Source organism: Euprymna scolopes, chromosome 22, assembly GCF_053919585.1.
Source record: "Euprymna scolopes isolate OS-2025 chromosome 22, ASM5391958v1, whole genome shotgun sequence".
NCBI lineage: Eukaryota > Metazoa > Mollusca > Cephalopoda > Sepiida > Sepiolidae > Euprymna > Euprymna scolopes.
Window position 1 is genome coordinate 104,155,600 of NC_136503.1, and position 18,288 is coordinate 104,173,887.

General features: G+C 37.5%; 2 protein-coding genes and 1 long non-coding RNA gene across 7 annotated transcripts in view; 1 reads left to right on the top strand and 2 right to left on the bottom strand.

The window, feature by feature from the left end:
• LOC145243616 (splicing factor 3B subunit 6-like) overlaps positions 1-459 on the bottom strand; it is a 35,938-nt gene extending 35,479 nt beyond the window's left edge. Inside the window, exon 1 of the mRNA XM_080106636.1 lies at positions 303-459. Coding sequence (XP_079962762.1) covers positions 303-326 — 24 coding nt within the window. The 5' untranslated portion in view covers positions 327-459. The remainder of the gene's footprint in view (positions 1-302) is intronic.
• Positions 460-606: 147 nt separating this feature from the next.
• The window catches only part of LOC145243611 (tumor protein D54-like), a 298,992-nt gene continuing 281,310 nt past the window's right edge, over positions 607-18,288 (top strand). For 3 of the 5 annotated variants that reach the window (XM_080106631.1, XM_080106634.1, XM_080106633.1), the window contains exon 1: positions 620-919. In XM_080106631.1, the coding sequence (XP_079962757.1) occupies positions 853-919 (67 nt within the window). In that variant the 5' untranslated portion in view covers positions 620-852. Of the gene's footprint in view, positions 920-18,288 lie in introns of all 5 variants that reach the window. The other 2 variants (XM_080106632.1, XM_080106629.1) reach the window with 2 other exon arrangements.
• LOC145243591 (uncharacterized) lies at positions 10,145-14,086 on the bottom strand. The gene is made up of 3 exons (XR_013862917.1): positions 13,123-14,086; positions 11,834-12,998; positions 10,145-11,796 (listed from the first exon to the last, which is right to left on the bottom strand). It is a non-coding gene; the product is annotated as an uncharacterized LOC145243591 (long non-coding RNA).

An 18,288-nucleotide genomic window follows, 5' to 3' on the forward strand; every position in this document is an offset into this window, starting at 1 on the left:
GTCCGTGTATTGTTAAACGAACCCGATTTTTCTGTATTTTTTTTTTAAGCGTAATTCTAAATAACCACTGAAAATGCGTCTGAAGAACGTCAGAAATTAAACCAGCCGAAATGTTATGAAAAATAACCAAAATAGAATAGCAGTCCATTCTCATTTAAAAATGAACGTTCATTTCTTTCACGTGTCGGTCTCGCATCGAAAAAACAAAACATTCTACATTTTCTGCGTTCAGTTGTAGCAAACACATTTACGCACACTATCGCCAATAGGCTTAAAACATTACTTTTAAGCATAAAACTTACGTTTCCTTTTCTTCCCATCGCCATGTTGACTGTTTATTTATGAAGACGTTCACGATAAAAGTTAGACGACAATAAATAAAAACAAAATGGTTGCCAACTTTGGAGATCTCGCGTATTCTCGTCCGACGTGAATTAAACAATTAACAACTTTTGATTTTAAATATTATATATTTTTTTTAGTTTTTGACCGGATTTAATCATATAATTATATTTTATGAGGTTTAAATTTAGTTTTAACAAAAAAACTGATGAAAAGTCAATTTTTAGTCTCGTTTTGAATTTCGTGTTTAGCTTGTCGAGCGTCGTGTTGTTTTGTTAGTTTGACGAGTTTCGTTCACGTCGTAACAAACCTCTTTTTTCTCCTCACCTTTTTTGTTGTTGTGAGGGGGGGTTGCCTACGTGGAGCAACCTTTTTTTTATCGGAAAGGAAGGACAAGTGATATACATACCTGTATCAGGAGACACACGATTGGTATTTCGAATTGAAAACTTTTTTTTACATAAAAAAAGGGAAATTTAAAAATAAAAAGTAATAACAATACTAAAAGTCATGTCGGCAGTAACAACAACAACAAACAACAAAGATGACGAACTTTTTAGCCCGGACCGTGAAACAAGTAAGCAAACACATTTTAATATTTCATAATTAATTAATCAATTAATCCGGCCATAACTTTTTAATTAATCAATTAAAAAGTTATGTTTTAATATTTTAAATTGTTACCAATCTGCAATGAACAGTCGGAATCTTGCCTGGGCCGGTTGTTGTGATCTGCACTGACCAGACACTGGCTGGTAGATTTAACATTTTCCATATTTTGTACAAAGGCGACAGATCAAACAAGGGAGATAAATCGTGAAACAGGGGGTATTTTATTATTATTATTAAATTGTTAGGTGAAAGTACAGAATACTTACAAAAACACCCTCCCAATGTTAAGAATGGCTTTCTAAATAATAACGTTAATATTTCAGTGCGGTACCAAAAATACATAAGTACCAAAAAGTTATGTTTTAATAGTTTAAATTGTTACTAGTCTGCAATGAACAGTCCTGGGCCGGTTGTTGTTGTTGCACTTGACCGGCGATGACTGGTAGATTTCATATTTTCCATACTTTGATCAAAGAAAGACGACAGATCAAACAAGGGAAATAAATCATGAAAAAAAAAAGGGAGATTTTTATTAAATTATTAGGTAAAAATACAGAATAGTTACAAAAACACCCTCCCCATGTTATGAATGGTTTTCTACCTAATAACGTTATTATTTCAGCGCGGTACCATAAGTGCATTAAGTACCGATTTAGTTAAACAACAAATAGCAAAAACAATACTTTAATTAAATTAATTAAAATCTGAATATTTTTCAGGTCTGTTTTCATAAATTTATATCCAGAAAATTATATATATATATATTGTAACTATTCTGTACTAACAATTTAATAAGATATGGTCAAATTTTCATTTTACTTGTAAATACTATTTTTAAAAATAGCACGGTAACATAAGTGCATGCATGAGCACATTTTTTTTTTTTTTAATTAATAAGCAATTTTTTGAAGTAATCTAAAATATAGTTTCTTAAATAAGCAATCTGAGTTGTGCCCCCTGTTTCTGCAATCTTAAAAAAATCCATCTGTTGCCTTTTTTGTACAAGCACCGTTTATTTTTACGATATTTTGTTTATTAAACTTAAAACTATGAGGTGATGGATGAAGTACATAATAGTTAACTAAGATCCCCTCCCCATGTTAAGAATGGCTGTCTAAAAATACTATTTCAGTACGGTCCGTAAAAATATAGGTACTTGTGCAGTTTACGGGCCGTGCTGAAATAATTACGTTATTATTTAGACAGTTATTCTTAACATAAGGAGGGGTCTTTGTTAACTAATCTGTACGTTCATCAGTCAGCGTGCCACTGTACTACTGCACTGATTATCCAACCTGTAAAGTGTTTTTATTCCGAAACCCGTCCTCAACATGGGGAGGTTGAAAAATAAGAAAATGTCTTTCGGAATAAGCAAAGCACCCCCAACCTCCCCATGTTAAGAACGGCTTACGAAATCAACGCCCTTTGTAGGTTAGACAACAAGGGCATATTGACCGTCTTCGGGTGGTCCCCCAGTGCACTTTCATCTATTCATCTAACAAATAAACAAAGAACCCTGCAAAATTTGAAATTAACTTGAAAATCTTTTCTTTAAAAAAAAAAAAAAAAGCACAGTCTATAAACTGCACAAGTACTACTTAAAAAACAAAACAACAAAACAAAACTCAAAAACGCCTATTCTCAATTTTTATTTTTTTATTTTTTCAGAGATTGTTAAAAAAAAAAAAAAAAACTAAAAACAACAATTAAGATAAAAACAAACCTACTAACCCAATTAAACACTAAAACTTGTATATTATACCTGTTCCTATTGCGATAAAAATAAGTTAAACTCCCTCGAAGGTGGAAGTCAGAGGGTTCGGATTCTCTTATGACTTTGCAAAACCTGGACACGTTTTGGCTCTAGCTTATACTTCCCGTTGGCTGGAAGTGATTTGCATACGTGATAGTTGTCATTTAGGAACATTGCTTCCATCTAGCTGGGGTCCGTGTTCTGGAGCCGGTCTTTCCATCTAGCTGGGGTCCGGTTTTCTGGAGCCGGTCTTTCCCCCGCGGTGTCCGCCTTCTGGAGCCGGTCTTTCTCTTGCGGTGTCTGCCTTCTGGAGCCGGTCTTTCTCTTGCGGTGTCTGCCTTCTGGAGCCGGTCTTTCTCTTGCGGTGTCTGCCTTCTGGAGCCGGTCTTTCCCCCGCGGTGTCCGCCTTCTGGAGCCGGTCTTTCCCCCCCGCGGTGTCCGCCTTCTGGAGCCGGTCTTTCCCCCCCGCGGTGTCCGCCTTCTGGAGCCGGTCTTTCCCCCCCCCCGCGGTGTCCGCCTTCTGGAGCCGGTCTTTCCCCCCCCCCGCGGTGTCCGCCTTCTGGAGCCGGTCTTCCCCCCCCCGCGGTGTCCGCCTTCTGGAGCCGGTCTCCCCCCCCCCCCCGCGGTGTCCGCCTTCTGGAGCCGGTCTTTCCCCCCGCGGTGTCCGCCTTCTGGAGCCGGTCTTTCCCCCCCGTGGTGTCCGCCTTCTGGAGCCGGTCTTTCCCCCCGCGGTGTCCGCCTTCTGGAGCCGGTCTTTCCCCCCGCGGTGTCCGCCTTCTGGAGCCGGTCTTTCCCCCCCGCGGTGTCCGCCTTCTGGAGCCGGTCTTTCCCCCCGCGGTGTCCGCCTTCTGGAGCCGGTCTTTCCCCCCCCGCGGTGTCCGCCTTCTGGAGCCGGTCTTTCCCCCCCCGCGGTGTCCGCCTTCTGGAGCCGGTCTTTCCCCCCCCGCGGTGTCCGCCTTCTGGAGCCGGTCTTTCCCCCCCCGCGGTGTCCGCCTTCTGGAGCCGGTCTTTCCCCCCGCGCGGTGTCCGCCTTCTGGAGCCGGTCTTTCCCCCCGCGCGGTGTCCGCCTTCTGGAGCCGGTCTTTCCCCCCGCGGTGTCCGCCTTCTGGAGCCGGTCTTTCCTGCGGCTATCCTGGAAATATCTTGGTGCACATTTTGGGGAATGGGCAGGGTGCTTCTTCTATGACTCTTCGAGAAATTCAGAGGACAGCTCGGTTTGTTACCTTCACTAGAGTTTGAACGCACAGGTTTGATTTATAGTCTTGTGTTACTTGATTCCCGACAGGCTTTGGGGAGGGGGGGTCGATTTAGGAATATTTCGGAACCTTAGTGCCAGACCCAACTCTGATTTATCCACTACTCTTGTGTTGGAGAATTTTCGACACTATTTACTTGCCTCTCCATGAGGGCAGAGTTAGACACAAGGTCGGTTTTTAATGTGGGGAAAAATCCAGCTCCTCAAATAAGGGGGCACTTTGGCTAGGAACAAGAATTAAAATTGTCTCAGTCATGAAGGATTTTTTAATAAAGACAGCGACTATATTTATATTGAACTTTTTTTGGTACTAGTGCATTTATTGACCCGTGCTGAAATAATGTTATTCAGAAAGCCATTCTTAACAGGAGGAGGGGAGGGTATTTTGTACCTATTCTATACTTTAACCTTACAATTAAATAAAAAACATAAAACTTTAATTAAACTTGGAAATACGATTTTAAAAAACAGCACGGATCAGTAAGTGCACTAGGACCCCTTTTTTTTTTGTTATTTCAGTGTGTTGTGCTTATGAAGAATGAAATTTGCTGTAACTGTCTTTAGTGTTCCTATTTGCTTGCCTCCCCACGAGGGCAGAGTTAGGCACAAGGTTGGTTTTAAATGTAGGAGAAATCCAGTTCCCTAAAAAGGAGCACTCTGGATAGGAACAAAAATAAAAATTGTTCCAGTCAGTCGAGGCCAGAAAATGTGAAGTGCAGCACCAAAACAGATACTACACTTTGATCTTGGCCTTTTTGGCCAAGAACTGTCTTTAGTGTTATTGACTTATTTTATTACTAGTAGATGTATCCAGCGTTGCCCGGTCTTAAACGTAACGTTAAATTCCTTTAAGAAAAAAATATTCAAGCTGAGATCGAAACCAAAAGGTAAAGACAGTAAGTCGAGTACAATAACCATTAGGGCCAGCTTGCCACGACCTTTACTAAGTTTCAAACCTACTTATTCATAACATAAGAAAGCTGTTCTGTAAACGATTTGCGCATGCACACTTGTACCTATTTACTATGCCTCCCCACGGGACAGAGTTAGACACCAGGGTCGTTTTTTTAACCTGGAGAAAAGGTACAAAAATAAAAATTGTCTCAGTCTTGAAGGACTGTTCCTCCACCGAAAGAGAACAAGAAATGTAAGTGCAGCATCTGAAGAACAGATACTACACTTTGATCTTGGCCAACTTGTGAAACAGTTGACAAAAAAATAAAAATCCGATGACCCCTAAGTACTCTTAGCAGCTCTTTTTCTGGATGAAAACCGATTAAAAAGTTTTCCACGTGTCTGAATACCTTATGTAGCAAATTTCAAGTCTGTAGCTCAAAAATTCATTGAGTATATTGGTTGAGAAGTGTCCTCACTCACACACACACACATTCTCACTGTTATCTATATATCTATAAAAGTCAAAGTACCTGTCTGTGTGTCTACATTTCCCTACGCAATAACTCTGTCAATTTTCAGTCTACAGACTCGAAATTTGATATACAGGGTACTGAGATTTGGGAAAATCTTTGTAATCAGTTTTCGGTCAGAAATTTGGCTGTTAAGTTCAACAATTTGACCTTTTGAGAACTATACCAAACTCCTGCCAATTTCGGGTATAAACAATTGAAATTTTAGATATAGGTTCCTTGGACATGGATCTAACTTAATAACTTAATTCGAGCCTAAAACAATAAATGTTAAGGGGTCATAATAGAGGTCAAAGTTAAAAAAATTTGACGTCTGCGGTCTCTATCAAATTACTCAGAAAATTTCTGGTCTAAACATTTGAAATTTTACATAAAGGGTATTCAGAGATAGGGCAAGTTTTTTAATTGGTTTGTGTCGAAAATTAGAGCTACCAATATGTAAATGTCTGTATGTATGTATGTTTGCATGTCTGCCTAAAACTTTCGACAGAGGCGACGGATTTTCACAAGATCAGTATTGTTTTGAAGCTTGACCTTTCAGATGACAAATATCGAAAAATTGGCTAAAACATTTTCTTCACCCTCAACTGAGCACTTTTCAACAGGGAGGGGTGGCTTTTTTTTGCCGATATTTTCGAAAGTTATTCCCTCTTTTTGATTGTCTAGCCTTAATTTAAACCTACGTCACTTCTGGTTTGCCGGTGATCGTAACAGCAAAGACGTCAGGTTTTTTTTCCCCATTCTTTTCCTCCTTCGCGGTATGGGTTTGAGCCTGCCTTCCTACGACCACTTTTTTTTTTTTTTTTTTTTTTTTTTGCTCAACACACACCTCCAAACACCCGGGCAACGCCGGGCTGAAATGCTAGTAGATATATAAATAGATAAATAGATAGACTAAAGTATGCTTTAAGTAAAATGATTTGTTTAGGAGTAATGTCGAAACCCATTGCACTCCTAAGTCGACCTATTTTCTGGTTCTTTTTTAACTAAAGCGCTTATAAACCTAATAAGTGTCCATTTTATTTTTTATCAACAGCGGAAAAGTAATCTGAATTTCATAGCTACGACTACGAAAGATCAACCAGTGTCTGAACTGTATTCATGAACTATAATTTATGAACTAACAAGGCTACTTGGCATTGCCTGGAGCCTTAAAGAAACAAAAACAAAGGGGTTAAAAAGTGTGTGCAACATCTTTTCTATTTAAAACATTCGGGTTTGTTTTACTATACACATAGATTCGAATAAGTTGTCAAAAAACAAATATATAACAAATTAAAAAAAAAAATTTTTTTACATAGGTATAACCACTTATCAAGGCTCAGAGGCCACTCGAGAATAAGGGTTAAGAGTGTACAGTAGTCAATTGGACAATATAGTAATCGTTAGTAATGGAAATTCGGTAAATTTGTCAACTTAAGTAGAACGGCTCATCAAGAACTTGTTTACATTGGACTTGAAGACAATCAAATTGTGGTCAGCTGGAAAGCAGGTAAACAGAAGACAGTTCCATAGGTGTGCAGTTCTAAGAAAGAAGCTTTGTTCATGGAATCTACGTTTAGATAAATAAATGTTATCAAAGACAAGATAAGTTACTCTTCTACCTAGCTGAATAAGTTTTAAGTATTTTTACTTACAGTAAAGCGTTTATTTGGTCCAAATACAAAGTCGTGCAAACGGAAGGTGAAAACAAGAAAAAATGGGCGCTAATTGACACCTAAATATTTGAAGTCTTCGTAATGACTTAAAAGTAAAAGAAAATACGGGTTTGTATTACTATACACATAGATTCGAAAAATTTGTCAAAAAAACACATATAAAACAAATATAATCAAAGGCAAGATAAGTTACTCTTCTACCTAACTGGATAATCTTTTAGTGGTTTTACTTAATGCAACATGTTTATTCAGCTTGAAAAACATGGTTTTTACGGATGTATTGGAAAAAGGGGTCAAAGTTAAAAAAAATTGACCTCTGCGGTCTCTACCAAATTACTCAGACAATTTCTGGTCTAAACATTTGAAATTTTACATAAACGGTATTCAGAGATAGGGCAAGCTTTTTAATCGGTTTGGGTCGAAAATTAGAGCTACCAATATATAAATGTATGTATGTATGTTTGCATGTCTGCCTAAAACTTTCGACAGAGGCGACGGATTTTCACAAGATCAGTATCGTTTTGAAGCTCGACCCTTCAGACGACAAATACTGAAAAATTGGCTAAAAACAGAGGACATTCAATTGTTTTTCTGAGCATTTTACAGTTAACGGAGAAAAAAAGGCCAAAGACCCTAGTGTTTTGATGTGATGTTTTGAATTAGTTATGATCAAAGTTTTATTTTATGCGGACAAAACACTAAGAAACGGGGACTAATTAGAGTTGGGGCCCGTATTTTTGGGTCACTCTGTATTAAAAAATGTTGCCTTTCCTACTCGAGATTGGAAAAGTTTTTAAAGTAAAACAGTTTTTAATCTAAGTTGGAATAATAATTATATATGGTTATTTGAGTCTACACTTGATGATCGTGGTTATATGTTTGGTCCTAGTCAAAAAAATATATGTGCTGTATATGAAAGCCAATCATTACGTATACAATGGTTTCCATTTTTAATGAGAGCAGACAAATATGGCTAATATTGATATTATTGATTTAACTCAAAGTGGTAATAGTTTTAATTTGTGTTTGGTCTTTTTCTAAATAGTTGCGACAACAGCTGTATGAATATGGATATGAAATGAAACGTGTCTTTTTACTCCTTTATATATATATATATATATATATATATATATATATATATATGGGAATTCAATATATACTTTATGAATTACAACAATTCGACAAGGAATACGAAATCTTAAAATTTAAAGATGTTTTGTAGTTCTTGTTGAATTGTAATTTCTATTTCACAAAATTTATATCGAATTCCTTTTTCATTTAGTTAAAATTGTCATATTTATATTTATACTTGCTTCAAGTTTACAGAGTATTTGATCTGTAAATTTGGAAAATTCGTTTGAAATATATAGAGAATTGTCTCTATATAATATATATATATATATATATATATATATATATATATATATATATATATATGAGAGAGAGAGAGAAATAAAAAGGAAAATAAATGTGTGTGTATATATATATATATATATATATATATATATATATATATATATATATATAAGAGAAATAAAAAGAAACAAACCAGGTTATGTGTTTATCCACGTTTCGTCTTTATTTTGAGACTTCCTCTGGATGAATGAAAATATATATATATATATATATATATATATATATATATATATATATATACTAGACTGCCCGTGACCCGTTGGGTCAGTATGTTATATTAGCTATTGAATTCATGTATGAGCGTGACACTTGTGACGTAAAGAAAATAGTTTTTTTTTGATATAACAGAAACATTTCTATGAAAGTATATTAAAATTAAAAATCACGGACGGATCACTCAAACATGAAAAAAAAATCCTCCCTATTCGTGTAAAGTTACCTATTTTTCCGAATAATCGCTCCAAAATCGAAAATTAAACATGATTTTCCTACGAATCGAACGCTGACGAAAGTCATTTAGCAGCAAAAACGCGCATGAACCTACCGATGAGAAATATAAGAATGAAAAACCCATATTGGAATCCTTCAACCAAGTTATAGAAACTTAAAATCTAAAAAAAAAAATAATTAATAAAACCTGAAGCAAAAAAATAAAACCTAAATAAATAAAATAAAACTAATATTGAAACAGATTAGTAAATGTGTCAACAAATTCACCGTTCTCTCACAACTATTTTGTATCTAGAAATGTAAACAAAAAATACAAAAAGGAAGGAAGGAAAGAAGGAAAAGGGACGGATAGAGAGTAGTAGTAGTAGTAGTAGTAGTAGTCTTGGCTTAACTACAATTGTTCTTATGTTTGTCAACGGGTTAAAGTTGTTCAGTTGTAAGAAAATAGCGACAGTATAGTTGTAATAAACAATAGTTGCAAAACACCCCCACTCTTCCCATGTTAAATAATAATTTCGAAATAATAACGTTAATATTTCAGTGCGCAGGTTAAAATCTGCAAAAGAAGTGATTTGTGTTTATTTGTTTACGTTGTTATGGGTTAATGATTATGCGCGCATGCGCAACCGGATGTCGTAAACCGGAAAGTGGGTTACATCACTTGTTACAAGGTGATTTGAGTTTTATAATTATATAGATGTATATATATTAGCAGGCCGCCTGGTGTTCTCCAGTCACAAGGTACGCTTAAATATATTAGGTTGGTGCAAAAATAATGTCATTTTTATCATATATATATATATATATATATATATATATATACACGTCAGAAAACTACATTATTTTTGCATCAACCTAATATTTTAATTCATGCAGATTACGTATTTATTATTATAGAGACAATTCTCTATCAATTATTATATTGGACCTAATACATATTAGTGAGACCAAAACTAAAAAAATATATGTATATATACTTGGATACAATTAGCTAGAAGCGAAACCAAAACGTGAAACTGTTCACCCTCATTCCTTAACCTCTGAGCCACCATGCTCTCTCTCTCTCTCTCTCTCTCTCTCTCTCTCTCTCTCTCTTCACCTGTCATTCCTTTTTTTTAAAAGATGGAATCGCCCTCTTGTTTAAGACAAAATGCAATAAAGCAAACAAGGTCAACAGTTATATATATATATATATATATATATATATATATATAAAAATATATAAAGCAGCAGTTGCCTGGGGCAAAAGTGTAACACATTTCTATTAAAACAGCTATCGTTTCTCTTTCTCATTTTTTTTTCCGTTCCTCTGTTTTCTCTCTCCCTCTCGCCACCTTCCTCTTTCTTTTCAGCCCAGCCCATTCCTTTCTCTGGACACACATAAAAACGTGTCTTTTAGTTCCATTTTGTTTTTTTTATTTTACAATCTTTTTTTTTTTTTTTTCTAATTTTTCTTTCTATACAAAACTAGGATCTTTTGCAAAAGAATATTTAACAGTAATTCTCATATTTACTGATTTAATATGTAAAAGATTCTTTGAAAAATAAATTAGATTTTGGGAAGATTTGTAATCCAAGTTTTTGTTCACACTTTCTTTCACCATTCCGTTTTTTCTACATTGCTGTCAGCCTTCATAAATATCCACATACCTGTTTACAAGCAATGCTTCAAGCAAACTACCTTTCTTTCACTCCTTTTTTACTAATGGGTCGCTGTTTATTAAGGTCCAAGGGGAGGGGGACACTGAAGAATATGTTGATATCTGAAGAAGATTCAATCTGGACAGTATAGGAAACGTTTCTAAATTTTTTAGATGAGGATTGGTTATTTGTATTCTTTGGACTACTGTTCTCATCCTAAGCGTCATTTTCACAACGCTTCAGTCGATGTAACCTGTAGAAAGATTTCTGAGTAAGACACTATGCACCTGAAGAAGGTTGGAGGTTACATTAACAGAAACATTGTGAAAATGATTCAAGATGAGAACAGTAGTTTGAAGAATCTCGATAATATGTAAAACAAGAGACTTTGATCGTATGGTCACATTGAAAGAAGGGATGAGAGTTTTTGAGTTAGGTGTACAACAGTTGAGGTATCATGGTCAGTTTGCTGGGGAAGGTCAAAGAAAACATAGGAGCAAGTGATAATGGGGTTGAGAAAAAGATGGATAAATAAAGACCTGGTCAGAGATAGGTTAGTTTGGAAGTCAATTTCTAAAAGCCGTCCAGCACATGCCAGCATGTAAAACGAACTTCAAACCGAATATAATACTATTTTTTCAATAGTGACAAGGGTCTTCTTGACTTGAGGCGACATTCATCCAGGATGGATTGAGCCAGTGCCTCCCATAGAGCACACAATGTCACAGATAAACACAAACCATGCACGATGGTCTGTAGCTGCTAAGATAGTGATGGGCAGTCAGTCCCAAGTTCTGCAATGAATATTGTAAACTTGTGGACTGAAGCTAAGTTCGATCTTGGCTTTGGAGTGTAACTTCGTCTTTGCCAACCTTGGTTCTGGAGTTATTGCTTCATGAATGAACTCTCCTTAGTTGCGGCACACGACATGGCCAAAGCAGCAGAGCTGTTTGTTAAAAAAGATTGTTTGAGGGAATGATCCTGCGTCACCTCCTGATTTAGGTGCAATATTGTCGCTAATGTTAAAACAAAGTCAGGAAACAGAAGAAAGGGGGAAAAAAGTCGACTCACTTTTGTGTTTTTAAAAAAGCCTTTATATTTATTATTTCCAACAACACATATTTTTCTAAATATTTAAGCTGTTTATTTATCTTCTTTGGCCATGTGTTACTTTACGTTGTGTCTCGAACATGTGCTTCTCTCATCACGTCTTGAACACCACAGCTTTTTCGAACCCCCACCCTGCTTATCTCATCATATAGCTTTTTCGAACCCCCACCCTGCTTATCTCATCATATGCGTCCTTTTATTTATGCTGAAACGTCACTTTGTGCAGCCGGCTTGGTCATTTGCATATCTTTAGGCAAGCTGCTGCTGCTGCTACCAGCATCAGCGACTCTGTTACATAGGTATTGGAGATGAAACAGTGCTAGCGGACCTGTAGAATTTAGCAGAAGCAGCAAAGATCGAACACTTCCAACCTTTTGAGAGCCACGGCCAAGTCTAAACACCTATAACCGCTCAATTGAGTGGCGGTGATCTCATACAAAAGACCATAAAACAGGACGAGAGATTAATTTATTTATTTATTTATTTTTTTCATCCAAGTCATTTAAAAAGGTAACTTTCCATTGTTTAGAAAATCTAAATTGTATGCGATCGTGATGATGGGAGAGGAGGAGGGGGAGGTCACCATTAGCAACCGCTAATCCCCCTTAATTAGTTTCAATGACAAATACATGTGAAGAAAAAGAACAACAAATGTGTGAAATGAAAAACATTTTATTTTATAGCAATTGGATTGCGGACGGTGTGTCTGTTCTGTAAGAAAGGTACCGAGATAAAACCTCGGACATCAATGAGTAAAAGGAGTCATGTGGCAACATGTTATGTACCACATGAGGGCGTAGGCAAGCTCAGCTTTGCCATGATTGGATCCGGAGTATCGAATTAACGGTTGATGCTGATTTCACCAAAAAAAACAAACAAAAAAAAAAAACAAAGCAATTTTCGAGGGGATAAAGATTTGAGGTGCTGGCTTAACGTTCACAGGGAACATGGGTTGGAACAGATACATCAAGAGCATTGCCAAGGCTGCTGCAAAGAAAGTGGGCTCTCTCTACCGTGCTAGAAAGTTACCTATGCCTGAAAGTATCCTGTACCTCTACAAGGCCACTATTTGCCCATGTATGGAGTATTGTCATATCTGGGCTGGTGTATCTGTTGCTAGTCTCTCCCTCCTGGATAAGATTCAAAAGAGAATTGCCAACCTGATAGATCCTGAATTGTCATCTAAGCTTCAGCCTCTGTCCCATCGATGAAATGTTGCATTCCTCTGCCTGTTCTACAACTATTTTAATGGTGAATGCTCCGAACTTCTAGCTTGTGTCCCTTTCACGTAAATACACCCGACAAGCAGCAACATCACACCCCTTCACAGATCCCTAAATGTAAGAAAGCCTTATACTCTAATAGTTTTTTCCTCGGACTAGACTTTGAAGTTCCCTTCTGGGCTCCTGCTTCCCAATTATACTGACCTGTAGAAGTTCAAGTGTAATGTTAACGGACATCTTGCTGCTCAACTCCCTACATAGTATCCCTACAATTTATGTCCCTGATAGTAGTCCCCACATCAAAGTTTCAGTGTACCTTGTTTGGGGTGAAAATGTAAAAAAAAAAAAAATGTTGGGAGCAATCCAATTTGTATACATGCAAATACATTTAAAAGTTCAGATCCTCAACTTCGACTGACATTGCTGTAAACATTTTCTCACCCTTGAGTACTTAGCAAATATACTCAGTAAACCAAGTGCAAGAGAGATTCAAACAATTACACTTAAAGGTAAAGTCAATCTTAAAAAAATCTCTCGGTCGGAGTATCTGAGTTAGCGGGTAAATATTTGGCATCCAGTAGGATGCCCCATTCCCAGCTTGAACAAACTGATTAGAAAAAAGAAAAGTGTTAGTCTTTATTTTTATAAATCTACTATCAGACCGATGCCTCCGTTTAGTCTCTAAAGAGAAAGATATCCCCTGTAGGGGCAGCTTCCTTGCCCAAAGGGCACGTTCATATTTAGTTCTCTCTCACCAAAAGAACTCCGACACCAAGGTCGGAAAACTGGATTGAGAAATCAGCTTTCAAGAGGAGGGGCACTCTGACCTGCAAAAAGTGCCTGGACAACCCTGTCCACATTTAGTGAGGGCGCCTCAGGCGATTAGCAATAAACTAACCTCTTCTCAAAGAGAGAAGGCAAGGCTTGGGAGGGTGGACCGCCTAGAACTGCACAGAACTTTACTCCTACCACAAACTGAACAGGAACCAGATCATTGCAGGAATGATCTAATCTCTGTTGATTTTGGAGGCCCAGGATAAAAATTTCCTAGTAAGGGGTGTTAAGCAGTATTTCCTCCCCTAACAATTATCACACTATTGTCCTATTGATCACCACTCACTCTGTAACCCTTATCCTTGAGTAGCCTTCGGGTCTTGATAAGTAGTGACTCCCTTGTAAAAAAAAAAAAAAAAAAAAAATTAATACAGTTTTATAAAAACTAAGCAAAATTTTATAAAACATTTTTATACAAGAGATAAGAATATAAGTTATTTTTAATCATTTAAATGTTTATTTATGTAAACATGTGTTTGGTGATTAAAATTGGGTTAGTAGTCACAAGTCAAAAAATATTCATACATATACAAAAGTAATATACGTATGTGAGTATTTGGCAGCGTGTCATTGTGTATGTATGTTGGTTTACCTTGTTTTTTTTTTTTTTTTTTTTTTTTTTTTTTTTTTTTTAGTTTTCTTCCTTTGAAGATTTTATACACTAGGTATGTGGCTGCCAAACAAGCTGCCAACATTGACCTGCTTTTTATTGAAACCAACTGAGAGCTCTCGTTGTTCCCTTAAGTGCAATTGTCTGGATTTCTTTTGCACTTGGTTCACCAGGAATATTAGTTAGGTAGGACTTCAGCTTCTTCTTCATAAGCCCTGTGGCACCTATGATAACTGGTATGATTGATATCTCCCTAAGATTCCAGTTCCTTTTCATATCATACATGAGACCTTGATATTTGGTGTGCGAGTTGATGACTTGTCTCCCTTGACCCAAAGGGCACAAGGGGGTGTTAAGCAACAGTCTTGGATGCCTTCAAGTGCGTCCGGTGGTGTTATCTTTTCCTCTTTAGTTTTTCATTGTTTTTTTTTTTTTAATAGGAGTTTCTAACTTTGTATCTGCTTACTACATTCACATATATGTGTACTTTTTGGGTCTTGAGACAATTTTCATTTGTTGTAAGATATTTTGAGTTCACACGTTTCTATGAAAACATAAATCAACAAAGCAGGGGGTGGGGGGTGGAGAAAGAAAAATGGTAGCAATTAAAACCATTTGCTTTTTAGCGTTCATTGGAATCACTTGGCTATTCAGTCACCGCAAGTCCGTGTCATAAATAGCAAAAGAGAAAACAAGTAGGTAGGTACAATATAGAAAATAGGTGGCCAAAGTCAACATGCTTATTAAAAATCTAGGGAGGGAGGGGGGGTAAGCCCGGTCATAAAATACTTAAATATATTTTAATTCTTGCACATTTCATATTTATCATAACAAAGCCAATTGTCTATTGATTATTATATTGTTGATTGGCCAATAAAGAATTTTATGGATAAAAAAACCATCGTGTGTCTATAGAGAGAATAAATGCAGTTTTTTTTTTTTTACATGGAGTTCAACACTTATTAATTGTCCACTCAGGGATAAGGGTTATTGTGTGTACAGTAATCAATGGGATAGTGTAGCAATAGTATTGGAGAATTGATAAAGTGTCATTACTTAAGGGGGGGGGGCGGTTCATCAGGAATTTGTTTGTGTTGGACTTGAAGACATCCAGGTTGAAGCCGGGAGGGAAACAGGCAAGCAGAACAGGGTTCCACAGGCATGCAGTTCTAAGAAAGAAGCTTTGTTCATGGAATCTACGTTTTGATTTAGGCACAGATAAGGAGTGGGGAAATTATTGACGGTGGTTTCAGTTGCACAGTTTGATTTTTCAGTGTGGCAGCTGTATTCACAAGGAACTGAAGATGCGGAAGATTAGCGCAAAGTGTGTCCCAAGGGTGCTCCATCCTTGTCACAAACTATTTCAACAAGATGGGCATCAAGACAGTTCTTCATCCTCCCTATAATCAAGACCTTGCTCTTTGTGATTTTCGTTTATTCTCTAAACTCAAGGAAAACCTTAGAGGTTGTCGTTATGAGACAATTGAGGAGATGAAAGAGGCTGTGATGAGGGTCATTGACATGCTCACACAAGAGGACTTCCAGAAGTTGTTGGAATGGTACAAGTGCATTGCAGCTGGAGGAGATTACTTCAAAGAGAACTAGAGTTTCATATGCGTACTATCAATAAAAGTGCCCATAAGAAGAAAAGTCTGAAAATTTATTGAAGGCATCTCATATTCATTCAATGTGACAAGAAGAGTAATCTCCACTATAACAAGTGCAGGTTCGGCCACACTGAAGTAGACAGTGTGAGTCACCTGTCCTTCAGTTCTAAGGTTCCACTTGGGAGGCGGCTACTATATGATGCGACACAACAGTGTGTGTGTAAATATCTCCACTATCTATCATCTATTTTACAAATGCCCCCGTCCAGTCTCGAAAGACAAAGGATACCCTAGTAAAGGCAGTTGCACATATAATTGTGAGGCAAGGGTTGTGCAATCCTTAACCACACCTTTCCTGGATCGGCACTGTTTGAGTTCAGTGGCAAGGAAAAGTCTAGGACAGCTGGAAACAATGCCGAGATAAGCGGAGAGCACATACAGCACCTGGAAGTCCCAAATGGTCACCCATTTAGTACTGACCAGGGTTAACGTTGCTTAACTTTGGTGATCCAGCGGGAACCGGTGTCTCAACGTGATTATGCCTTACAAATGAGACGGAAACAAGCCTGCTATTGGAATAGCCGACAAGAATCGCCAAAAGTACATAAAGACCCCCCCCCCCTCTCATTGCAAAACGGTCGAAGAATGGGCCAAGTATTTTCTGGATGAAATAAATAGATAAGGAAGGTTTTATAGACTGGTTAATAAAAGAGGATTACTCCACTATGATCAGGAGAGGATCATGATCACTGCTCAAGATCAAGTCTTGATGACCAATGTTTTTAAGTAAAGTGGTCTCGGCAATGAAGGCAAGCGCAGGTTCTGCCACACAGAAGTAGTGAGTGTCTCTTGGCAGTGACGGTATCAACCACCTGACATTCAATTGTAAGGTTCTGCTTGGGGACGGCTATTATACAATGCGTCACAACAGTGTGTAAATCGATCCATTTGGCCTGGGATATATTCAGTTCTGTCTTCAAGCTTAATGAAGCAATATGTTAAAAACAAAGGTCATAACATGTCATACATTTTTAGAATGTTACTAGACGTATTTGTAACTCTGGTTACAACCCTTCCTTTTATTTTTTCTATGACGTCACTCTTGACAACAAATGCAGGTTCTGCCACACGGAAGTAGTAAGCTTCTAGGGATTACTACTACACAATGTGCCAACCAATAGCGTGCCAAGTATTTCCTGGATGAACTGACCGAGGACTATATAGATAAGGAAGGCTTCACAGACTGGCTATAAAAGAGGATCACTTCACTATGATCAGGAGAGGATCATAATGACTGACCAATATCAAGGTTTGATGACCAATGTTTTTAAGAAAAGTGGTCTCAGCAATGACAAGTGCAGGTTCTGCCATACAGAAGTAACGAGTGAGCTACCTAGAATTCAATTGTAAGGTTCCGCTTGGGGACGACTACTATATGATGCGACAATGGAGTGTGTGACAATCTCTATTGGATAATGTGTAAAAAAAATTAGAATATTGAATGCAGTAGCAAGTCCTGGGAACATCTATAATATAAATCTCAACTGTCTGTTTAAATGTATGTATGTATGTATAAAACTTTCGACAGAGGCGACGGATTTTCACAAGATCGGTATCATTTTGAAGCTCGACCCTTCGGACAAAAAATATCGAAAAATTGACTAAAAACATTAATTCCTTCACCCTCAATTGGGCACTTTTCTACAAGCAAGAGTCGCTTTTTTCGCCGATATTTTAAAAAGTCATCCTCTCTTTTCGTTTGACTAAACCTTCGCTACTTTCAGTTTGGCGATAGATGCAACGGCAAAGACGTCACTTTTTTTTTTTCCCGTTCTTTTCCTCCTGTGTGGTACGTTTCGAGCCTGCCTGCCTACTACCACCTTTTTTTTTTTTTTTTTCCTCAACACACCTCCAAACACCCGGGCTACGCCGGGCATCCAGGTTAGTATACCAGGAATAACAGTTGGAAATAAGTCAAACACCATCCACTATGACTATGCAATTCCTAGAGCTACGTACCTAGATAATGGAGCTATTGAACCTGACATAGTGATATGGGATAAGGAGAAAGAAGCAACCTTAGTAGAAGTCAGTGTCCCCAATGATGCTGGGTGAAACAGAGCTAACAGGGATAAAATTACGAAATGCCAAGGTCTGACGTATGACATGAAGAGAAACTGGAATCTTAGGAAGATCTCCATCATTCCAATAATCATAGGAGCAGCCGAATTCATGAAAAAGAATTTCAGACTATCTGGAAAATATACCCGGAGAACCAAGTGCAAGATGGATATCAATAATTGCACTTAAAGGGACAGTTAGAATCTTAAGAGATTTTTTCGTTGGAATG